This window comes from Fulmarus glacialis, unplaced genomic scaffold (genome assembly GCF_000690835.1).
Source record: "Fulmarus glacialis isolate BGI_N327 unplaced genomic scaffold, ASM69083v1 scaffold13170, whole genome shotgun sequence".
NCBI lineage: Eukaryota > Metazoa > Chordata > Aves > Procellariiformes > Procellariidae > Fulmarus > Fulmarus glacialis.
In genome coordinates, this window is record NW_009185983.1 from 95,920 (window position 1) to 107,739 (window position 11,820).

Genomic DNA, 11,820 nt, shown 5'->3' on the forward strand with positions numbered 1-11,820 from the left:
ACAGACATACCCACGCAGCTGGCATGAATGTTTTGCCAGGGCTCAAGTGGGAGTCCTGCCAGTAAGTTCAGTAAGCCCAGACCTGATCTCCTTAGAAACTAAAATATTCTCTACATGGACAGAAAACTAGAATACAAAATTCATTTCCAGATTCTGAATTCACAAATATTTGAACCTATTCAAAGCTGCAGGTTTCATTTTTCCAATGTTTACAACATTGAAATACTGTAAGCAATAAAATTTTATTTTACTTAATACTAGGAATTTACTTATCCTACCAAAAAAAGCAAAATACAGAATAGTCAATGGATCTTTTTTTAAAGGTTAGATGGTCCTTTGATTTAAAGAAGTGTGAAAAAGAATATTGGTGTATTGGTGCACCCAGCTGCATGAGCTTACCACACATACAAGTGGCAACTTTCTTGTAGTCACAGAATAGTGAGACAGTTGTAGCTGCTGGAGAGACATTTGAAGAAACTGCAGCAAAAAAAAAGGAAACCTGCCTTTAGAGTACTCTATTTTATGTCAAGAGTCAGGCCAAGTATATAGAAATACATAGGTCTGGCTGTATTCTCCTGATTTTTTGTGCCAAGCAAAGCTTGGGCAAATTCTAAGACAGATTCATGCATCATGTAACTATGCTGAGTTTCCAAGTGATAGTTTTTTTTAAAAAAAAAAAAAAAGCTAGAAAAGTCACATAAGAAGGGTAAGGGGAATGTGTGTTTGAGTTAGCAGTGGCCTACATCTGAGCAATGGTAAAAACATTTATCCTAAAGATATTAAGAGATCAATGTCTATAAAAAACATGATCTGTTGAGGTAGAGAATAGTGCGTTTCAGAGGGATGACTGATCATAGTTCTTGCCAAAAAAACTAAGTAGTTTTAAAATACAAGTAAATACAATAACACTTAACTAAAGCTAAAGTGAGAAACAAAATAGTGGTGCATTTTTTCTATAGGCTCCGCTTAGATAGATTCATGTGCCCACTGAAAAAATGTTGAAGAACAGCTGCCTCAGAACTTCACAGCAGTCCCAGCCCTAGAAATTTTCAGCTGTTGGTGCCTAAGGGTAACTTTTCAGTGGAGCTAGGTTTACAATGAAACCAACAACAGATCCTGTTTCCAGGGTTACAATTATCGGCTAAATAAATAGCATTTTTTAAACTTATCTACTAAACACATCAGTGGCAAAACCGCAATTGCTTAAGATAATAATGAACCAAATACAGGTGTGTCTGCATGCAGCCAGTCATTTCTGGAAGAAAGTACATTCAGGAGGTGGAGTAGAAATGAAGCAGAATGATTGGAGAAGCCCAACACACTCCCAGGAATGTGACTTGAAACTGAGCAAAGGGGAGCTGCAGTGCCCCTTTGCTGCAATGGGAATGATTTATTACCTGAATGTTTCCTCTCTCCTGCCCTCCCCGCAACAATTAATCTCTGTTTTCTTCTGCAGTATCTTTCCCTCCATGTAGTTTGAGTCAATCAATTATCTCATGTTTTAATATTAAATATATTAAAAGTTTAATAAATAGGAGACAGCTTCTCAGAGGTAGAACTCATGCTCATGTTAGTAGAGAGCTCAATCCTCTTGTGATTTCAACCACAGCTTTTTCAGCAACTTCAATGAGAATGAAATTGAGATCCTTGGAAGACTACTTCCCCAGTGCACCAAAAAATGTTTTGCTTCAAATTTTTTTTGGAAACAAAACAACATCAACCATCAAATCATCTCCATTATAGAGCTGAAAATATGATTCAGTTCATTAAGAAAAACAGACTAACCAAGATACTGATCAAGTTCAGACACACTTCCTCCTCCTCCCCCAGAAAAAGCTAATTTCTTTATCTGGAATCTGCTAGACTATGTCTAAATTATAGAGGAACCACTGAGTAAAATAATTTCTTTTGTCCAGAATACAATTTGCTGAACTCAAACACCAATGGGTTCTTGCGTCAAACTAAAAATCACATATTTTTCACAGTTACTTTCCCAAGATTATAGAGAAAAGAAGTCCTTTGTAATAGCAACTTCTGTTGAGATCCATGAATGACTACATGCAGAAAGTGGCAAAATCTCCTTGGAGTTTGTTAGAAGATTCCTAAACCTTCTAAATACTGCTTAGAGAGGATAAGATTATTCAGATAATTTTGGTATGATATTCCTAAATATTAATGTTTTTTCTAAATCAAACCCAAGCTTCACATTATTGTTTAAAGTACACTGAAATTTTAAATTACGCCAGGTGCAAAACGATGGGGAAGAGTTTTGATTTTTAGTGAAGTATGTATTTTTGTGTCAGTAGAGACATCAATACAGCCTTTGTAATGGATAACAACTCAAATAAGACTAACCAAGAAGCAGCAAATGGCAACCTCTTCTACTTATTACGGTACTTGACTGTTTGCCTGTGGATTTACTTTCAGGTGATACATGCTTGGTATTAATAATGAAATTAATAATGAAATGGTTTAACATAATCACTTTTTTTTTTTTAATGTCCCCCTCAATTAACTCATGTCCATGTAGTCAAAGGACTAACTTAAGGAAGTGGTTGTCTCTATTTTTTTCAAAATGGCCACTGATTTTGGAAGCACTCAGGCATCTCCACATAGGCCCTAGTGAACGTAATTTCTCATGACATAGCATCTTCTAGAGTAACTTATTTCAAATAAAACATAGTATAAATGACAACAATTCTGATCTCTGATTGAAGTTAAACGCTAATTTTGGTTTATGATAATGATTCTTCGAGGTGCAGGTTAACAGGGAAGACCCACAGCACTTAAGGTGGATATACATCTGAGAGCTCTAAAATTCTGTGAATCAGTCTTCTGCTTCTTAAAAAGTTTGCTACACTGACAGCTCGATTAAATGACACGTTCCTCTACCTTACCTTTCTTCCACTACTATTAGCCCAATAATACCTATATAAATGTTTATAATAGAATAGCTTCTTCCATCACATGAATTGAAACAAATACACAAGTATAAAGCAGAAAGACTGTATGAGGGTTTATAAAGGTAATACCAGAAAACAAACAAAAGTAAGAAAACATCAAACAAGTGTACTAGTAAGATATTTTAAAAAGTAGATCAGTCCTTATCAGCAAACAACAGGATTAGACTCTCTTTTCTAGCTATAGTCAATAGACAACACTGGTTTTTATCTAACCTAAGTACAGGAAAAACTTCACAGAAGTAAAGCAATTAATAACTAACTTCAAATATGAGTAAACTGCATTAGCAAAGTTCAGAGGAATTCAGTTTTACATTTAATCCAGACTAATTCATCCAACTCTCATTATCATTAGCAAATTACTGTATAAAGCTTTTGCTTACAAAAAGGTTAAGTTAGTTCCTTTAGACGACGAAGGAAAATCATCCATCATAAGAAAAGGGACTGCAGACTTAATAAAGCCTATTCTGTTAAAAGATAACATTAAAACATGCTTGCTGCAACATGTGTATCTCCTTCTAGGAGAAAAGCTTCTCACATTGCAGAGCTGAGTTTCTATCCTTGTGAGCAGACTGATAGTTAATCTGATTCATTTTGTCCTATTCTGGGCTTCATATCTGTTTTCATCCTTATGCTTCACTATTGCTGGAATGAGAACAGCTGTGAATGGGCACGTTACTATCAGCACATTCTTCAGAGGATCTGTACATGGGGTCTGACAGCCTAAATAAATCTGCTCCTATTCTGAAGACAGGAAAAATGACAATTTCATAAATCTTCTGTCAGTATTCAGCACATTTTCCATCATCTGCCCCTGAATTCCATCTTCTTCATTCCACAAAAATGTATTCAAAGGGAATGCAAGCTGTAGCTTAAATTAAATTAGGTAATTGCATTTTTTTTTAATCCCAGTATATGACTTCAGATTTTATGCAGAGGTTAAATTGTATTAACACTTCTGGAAACACATCACGTGCAGTAAAAACAAAATAGTATCTTCTCCTCTGTTCTCTTCCTGTTGCAGGCTCTAGCTTGCTATACTCCAAATAAGGTTAAAATTCAGAAGGAGAAGGCAAAGATGATTTTAAGCTGCCTTAATTTCCCTCCAGGCTTAGACACCCAAGCAGAAGTCATCTTTGTTTTGAACTACATCTCTATGTTACCTACAGGCTGCTTTGCACCTTAAGAAAGCACTGAGACAAGAACTGTTTACCTTCTGGTCCCATATCCAACATAACAATTCCTATAAAGCTGTAGAAGGTAATCAGTGCTAGGTCTATGCACATCAAATTCTGAAAAAATGGGAATTCCTATAAATAACATTTGAACAACTTATGTCTTCTGTACATAATGTAAGAGCAAAAGAACAGGTAAATGGGAATCTACCATTTTATTTTGACCCTTGCTAAGCAATTTTTTGATAAAAGTTTCCATCCAAAAATTCAATTCCTATCTAGAAAGAGAATGGGGAATATGAACTGCAGGATCACAAAGAAAAAGTCACAGTTAAAAATAAGCTGAAACAAAATGACAAACAAAAGTTGTAGTTTTCATGGGTTGTAACTGACAGAGCCACCAGTGTGTTTATTTAGGATGCACTCTAGTGGACACACATGTAACAAAAATCAAAGAAAGATACAAATGTTATGAAAAGATAGAAAATGAAAGCCATATGTTGGAAGTAGTAATTAGAATTATTTATTAGCATGTTTTAAAATACTGTCTTATAACTTGAACATATTTCCTAATTAAATATGAAGGCTATATGAAGGCTGAAATTTTCATAGTCAACATGGTTGGACATAAAATGTAAATGGACACAAGTTACTTACCAATTTTTGAAAATTTTAATCTAAATAACAAGATTCAGTTATACATACTGGCTCAAAAAAGAAACTCGATCTATTTATCCAGTTACTCCATCCTTTTGAGATTGGCACAAAAAGCTGCTGTGCATACAGTGTTTATAGGTGTAATTAGAACTGTAGTATCTTAAAATGCAGCCTTAAAATGATAGTATTTTAACTGTTTCTAATAAATATAATCATAAACTGTGACAAAATCAGTTTACTGGAATATCAACCACAAGGGCATAGAAATTGCAAACCTATACTGATACAGAATAAATGTAGATAGCAAACCCTGACCACCTAGTCACAAAAGTAGTTCCATTCTTCATTACTTAAAAAGTTACACAAACATTTCTAATTATTTACACCTGGAAAGTGACATTTTTCTCTTTTGATTTTAAAGATGTTCATATAAGACATGCCAATTAACACCACCCAAAAAGCAATATGGCACTAAAGAGGGCAACAGGATTTTTTTAATAAACGTACTTTATTATTTTTATGGGAAAAATAATATATTACTATACTACAAATGAATAGTGCTTATCTTTCTAAAAATTGATAGGATTATGCCTAGTACGAGCTACGTGAACAGAACAAGTTGTTTAGAACAGGAAGATATTTATTACATGATTGACTTTTGCCTATTGGATATATAGATATTTTTAACAGTTTGCCAAAGACAGCAAAACCCTTAAATCTAGCTACAATATAAACGAATTAAACTGACATTATCTCCAAAATCCCTTTCATCCCAAAACTGAAGAATGCAGTGAATGCACTAACTATGCCCTGAATTTGTAACGAAGAATATTTTCATTATACGATATTGGCAATAACTTAATGTTAATTGTCCAACTAACCTGCATTATTAGAAGACACTGAGATGCAAAGGCACGTTTTAGCCAAGAAGTGTAGGATTTCTTAATGCTGGTGTCTTTTCCATGTATAATGAACAGACACGGAACATTCTTGACAACAATCTTGGTACCAAGATACCAGCGATTACAGAAATTTGTTCTTATAAAAATTAATGCAGTCTTTAAGGATTACAAAAATTATTTTTATAGATAAATATGGATCAAGCTAAATATTCCTCAAATTTTTTAGAGGTGAAGCTTTGAGAACTAATAATGGTATTTGGTAAAGACAACACTGATGTATTGATTTGCAAATTCAAGACAAATGCAGGAAAGATTATTTTAAGACTTGACTAATCAAAATTGATATGCAGACACTTGCAGCTCACCTAATATCAGGTGATAATAAAGCCCAGAGCAAACACCTAGTGTTACAACTTCTAAGACAGACAAGATCTTTTAGTCTACTGAGTAACATAGAGTTCAATTTATCTCTTCCAGAAAAATTGGCAAATCTTCCGATTTGATTTTTGCATCTACTTTGATGTGCAGAACTCTTTCCGTCTTCTAATCTATAAAGCATTCCCTCCTTCTATCAGAAATCATTCAAATTCTTGGAAAATTCTTTTTCAATAATGTTTTATTCTTTTAATATTGATTCAAATTATCATATTGTAGCCTCTACTCCAAACTAATCTTGACACATTAATTATATCTATAATTATTATGTTGTTACACTTCAAGAATCAATGGGCAATAAGTAGAAAATCTATTTACTGCTTTCACTACAATTGCAGTTTTATTCCTCTGAGTCAGCTGAGCTAGCTACAATGGTTTAAGAACAAAAAAGAAAGCATCACATGCCAGAATTAACAGACTTTATACAAACACCCAGAAAGCACAGAAACTGAAACAACAGGTATGTAAATCAGTTCTATATATAAAATACATAAATTAAGACATTACGCTTCAGGATCTACAAGTAATGAGTAGAAAATATATTTACTGCTTTCAGATCAGTTGGGAACCTTCTTGTTCTGATTCTGCCATGAGATCTGTTATACTCTAAAAACAAAAAAGAAATTCTATCAGTTGCCAGCATTAACTGAACTTCGTAAATAAAAAAATAAATAAGAAAATAAAAAAGAGGAAAAAAGAAAAAGAAAAAACCCACATGACAAACAAGTCGGTATTCATCAATATGTTCAATGTATTCTTCCATTCAGTGAAATACTATGAAGTTTATCACCAGACTTTTATTATAAAATCCAGCAAGTCTGGATGAAGTATTATGATTCTGAGAATGGAATAGTTTCAATAGTACAAGTCTATATATTTTAATTGTATTGATCTGTTCTTAATTTGTAGTTTAATTCAACAAATATATTACTGTAAAACCTGAAATAACATCACCAAAGGCCAACGTAATCCAACTTTAAACGACTTTTGTCATGAAAACTTGGAAGATGGCACATACAAGGAGAAGCAGGTAAGTTTACTACTCATTTTCACTTCTGGTTTTGCAATTCACTTACTTAAGAACGCATAAAATATGCCTGAAGCCTCAAGAATACTTTTTAATATGTAATTACCAGAAAACAATAAAAATTGGGGCTATATGAGACCTTGAGAACTCAACGGATTTACCTTAGTGAAAAAAACACCTGTGAAAACCTGACCCTAAGAATAGTCATAAGTATGTTCATAAATATATTTAGAGAACACTTATAAAACAGGCTGTTATTAAAGCAACCCTAAGCATCATCACAATATAAATTCTGCGCTAGAATTACACTACCGATACCAGAAATTAAGTGAGCAAATCATTAAGGCTAATAATAAAAAAGGTTCTGATAATGATGTACTAAAATTAGTATATCAAAATATCAAGTTGTACCACTTGGAATACTCTAACTGGAAAAAGTCAGATATCAATATCTTTATGACCAGTGAATACTCATAAAGCTGAGTGATTTCACAGGAGTTGGCAGTATCTGTTAAATGTACTGCCATGCCTTATAATAAATGAAGGCTGATTCATGGCTTCTCATTTCCCTGGACTGTCAAGTATAAAAAGAATGGCAAAAAAACAACAAAAAAAAAAAACTGGGCATAGAAGATGTCCGAGGATCACAATACAGAGCCATAGTTGTAGTACTGAAAGCAACACATTCATGCTGGCACAGGGCTCAGGTAACTTGACTCTGAGCAGGTCCTAGCCTTAGTGAGCACTGTATGTCCTTAGTATCTGGTCTTTTATGTTAAATTTTTGCTCAGATATCTCTGCACAAGAGTGCATTCTGCTGCACAAAAAATACACTTTACACCAACCAGAAAAATATTAATAACCTCAATCACTCAAAAACGAGTCATCTTTTGTGATTTAGCACACATTGAATATGACTATCTGTTGACGTGGCAAAGGAAGGCTGCCTCCTCTCTGAGAATATTCATGCTTTCATTTTTAACATGTCTGAATACAAAAGGGCATTTTAAATCTTGAGGATTTAGTCAGCCAACACCACACAGTCTTTTAGAATGGTTTAACTTGTACAGAGAATAGGCTAAGGACAGTTTGAAGGTTATGGCCAAAATATCATCCCATAAAACCATAGTACAGAATCAGCAGAGTCTTAACTGCAACAGTTTTAACCTTTGATATGTCAGCACAGAAAAGCAAATCTGTAAGAACCAATCATTTATAATCTCCCTGTTCTTTCTAAACACTTACCTCAAACTGTCCATTCTCATCTAGCTCCTCAACTCTGGTCAAATTAGGCGCTCCAGGTCTATCTGTAAGTTCAGCTATCGTCTTTTCATTTTCCTATGGCAATGAAAACCAGTTTTCAGTTAAAAGTATGCCATGTCATGAATATCTATAGAGAATATTTCAGATGTGTTAAAATGACATTATGTATTAATACAGAAATAATACTTTAGATGCATGCTATACAAATGTATTAGTATGTGAATATGGTCTTTGTATGGTTGTTAAGACTATTTTTATCAGTTTTTTTAAATAACAGGAATTTTGGTTTAAATTTCTACATATTCATTTTTCCTGTCACTTTCATACTGCCATTTTTCTACGATTATGTTCTATCAGTATTTTAACAGAGTGCTCTAAAAATATACATTATCTCTAAAATATGACATGCTCCACATCAGTATATGTTTTTACTGAAACAGCATTAAAAAACCATACATTTACACAGACATCTGTATACGCATTCTTCTGTTAGTATAAATTCCTGTGCACCAGGAGGATTTCAGAATCAAGAGGCATCCCAATTCCAAACCACAATTCCTTTTCCAGGTACAGTAAATGGACTTTGCGCAGACACACAGTAAAACATTACTGTCTAGACAGTTAAATTAGATATGCTTAAGTTATACTATTTCCTCATAAATACTGTCAAGGAATGTGAAAGCATCAACTAAGCTGACCTTACGCTCAATTTTGCAATAAATTTATGCTTTGTTCTGAATATAAACTAAATAAACCTAACAGAACAGACCAAAATTCAAGTATAAAACCCAGACTAGAAGCAAAGTGTTAGACATTCTTCCCCCATTTTCACAATTTTTTAAAAAAATTATGTGTTAGTTCAACACCCATGGGTTTCTGCCTTGTGTTTCGTATTTATGTGCCTGCATCTGGAAAAGACAGCTGATTAACAGTATTTTCAAACCACTGACTAAGCTTAGACTTAAACCTCTTGATCTTTCTGTTGTAACAACATTTCATCTTCTTCGTTCTGCAGTTCCAGCTCCTCACGTTCTTGTTCCAACTGACCCTGCAGCCAGTTTAAGAAAGGACAAATTAGAAGGAAAGAAAACCACATCATTCTTCCCTATCCCATTGCTTACAATGTATTTCATGACTGAAATCTTAAATAAAATAAAAAAGGAAGCAGAAAACATAACTGCAATGTGAATAAAATAAAGCCCTTTCAGTATCATCTGACTCAACGTTTTCGTAGGTTTTAGACTCGCATGGATAGAAAGGCTTTACTACCAATAGGGAGAAGAAATAGACAACTGAAGTTAGTGTACACTTAAGATACTGTCTCATTCCTCATGCTCTTTATCAGTCTATATTCATTATCGCCTATATTTTGGATTAAGCTCTTTGATACTTCCTGTAGTATCTAGCACAGACAGATGAATCCACATAGAATCAAATTTATAGAAAAGATTGGTAAGCAATGCCATTAACATTCATCATCTTAATCCTAAACCTTTAAAATTTCCAATTGGAAATATCTAATACAAAGTGTTTATTATTTGTGAGCCTAAGTCCTATTGCATCAAAACTTCAGAAACTGCATAATCTAAGTGTTCACATTCAACAACACTAGGGCATAGAGAATACTGTTTGCTGTAGCATTTTGAGAGCAGTGACTACAAACACTGTCATATTGTAGTAACTACTTCCCACAATCCTTTTTGGTACGTATAATCAAAACATGTCTGAGTATGTGACTAGCCAAAATTGTGAGTTAGGTTAAAAAAATGTGTCTAATGTGAGTATTATTCAACATCTTTCCCTTAGTTTACATGAAATAATTTATTTAATTCTCTGTGAATTATCTCTAGACACAATCTCATATTCTTGATTCCATTTACTATTTTAAATGACTCATGAAATCCTTAGCACATAACCTTTGGTCTGCAAATTAGTAAATTCCAAATTTAAAAAGCGCAAGTGAAATAGAATGAATGCATCTTACACTAGAACTGGACTTAACAAGATCAGCACATATTTAAAATTACACTTTTGATTTTAACATCATGAAAGTCAGCCATGTAAAAAAATCCAGTCAGACAATGTCAACATTACCACAGCAAAAGAGGCTGTTACATGTGTGGTCAAATTCATGTGACTCCTTTATAAAGGATAGTTAGAAACACAGATGTTATCTTTCTCATATTTCAAGTCCACACAGTATAAGATTCAAATTGCTTTATGCCAACAGAATGCTCAGGTAGCTAAGGAAAGAAAAAGGCACCTCATTGGAGGTGCTATAAATACTGCTTAAATATGCAATTTTTATTCACTGATTCCCAACCATTTTCAGGATTCTGTAATTGTGTATACATTCTCATTACCTTTTTTTGTCTTACTGATACTACGTTGAAGTAGCTTAAGACAATGATCGGTTATTAGTCCCAGGCCTCCTAGCAGACCTGTCAAAATTTTTTGCAATGATTTCTAGCTTTATTTGCACCAGCTCTTGTTCATAATTAACTACAGAGGGCAGTCTACTTATTTTAAGTTACTTCTCATGCAAGTCTTAAATTGCTTGCTTTTTACCTTAGGCTCCTTCATTTTTTTTTATAAGATTTTACCACATAGTACGTAAGTTTTCCTTGCCATGTGCTGACTAATCATTTCAGTTATTATTTAGAAAAGTGAGGTTAAAATACTTGTTTTATGCTGCTTTCTATCGAAATCATTATACAGAAATTAGAAGTATACAGAGCGCTAAAAGATGCCACAGCATCATACACTATTTATAATTATCTATTATTAAGTATTATTAACCTGATGTTGTTCTTCAAATTTCCGCTGGATCATTAGCTCTTCTTCCTCCATTTTTCTTAACATTTTGAGTTCTACCAGGGCTGCCTCCCGTTCTTGTTCCAGCTCAATCCTCTCCAACATTCTCTGTTTCAGAGATAACAGAATCAATTAAAAAAATAAAGAGAGATTAAATACCATGAATTATATTGTCATGATTTTTTTTGCACAAGGCGGATCCACCTTTTTTTCTTCATTTAAGATTCTTCCATAATTGTAAATCCAATGTGCCAGGTACTCTATTGGATCTGCTGGCCGATGCTCTACAACCTCGGCCAGTCCCATTTTCAAGCAACTTCCCAGGCATCTCTTCAGATACTGAGACTCCATTCACATCTACTAACAACAAACAGACAGGCATTAGCCATCACTATAAGAATTAAATTAGGGTTTTTAAGAATTATTGCCTCAGGTACCAAATACTGAATATAACACTACTCTTTTTATTAACCTGGCAATTAATAGAAGAAAGTTATTTAAATTTAATATTGGTTTAGTTCTTAAAAGCTCCAATGATAGATTAGTTACACCAAGCACTGCAGAAAAAATGCTCAACACCCCCCCCC

The 11,820-nt window shown here is 33.7% G+C and overlaps 1 protein-coding gene across 1 annotated transcript; it reads right to left on the bottom strand.

Moving 5' to 3' along the window:
- Window positions 1-6,681: 6,681 nt before the first annotated feature.
- LOC104083110 (DPY30 domain-containing protein 1-like) lies at window positions 6,682-11,584 on the bottom strand. Its single transcript, XM_009586488.1, has 5 exons — window positions 11,438-11,584; window positions 11,219-11,341; window positions 9,387-9,467; window positions 8,402-8,494; window positions 6,682-6,735 (listed from the first exon to the last, which is right to left on the bottom strand). The coding sequence occupies exons 1-5, from the start codon at window positions 11,582-11,584 to the stop codon at window positions 6,682-6,684; spliced, it is 498 nt and encodes a 165-aa protein (XP_009584783.1).
- Between the last annotated feature and the right edge of the window lie 236 nt (window positions 11,585-11,820).

Excerpts from the sequence above, each read along its gene's own strand:
- LOC104083110 (XM_009586488.1), bottom strand. The coding sequence starts at position 11,584 with ATGGAGTCTCAGTATCTGAAGAGATGCCTGGGAAGTTGCTTGAAAATG. Across the intron at positions 9,468-11,218 it reads AATTTGAAGAACAACATCAG|GGTCAGTTGGAACAAGAACG; the intron begins GTTAATAATACT and ends AACTGGCTGCAG. Across the intron at positions 8,495-9,386 it reads TACAACAGAAAGATCAAGAG|GAAAATGAAAAGACGATAGC; the intron begins GTTTAAGTCTAA and ends TCATTGCCATAG.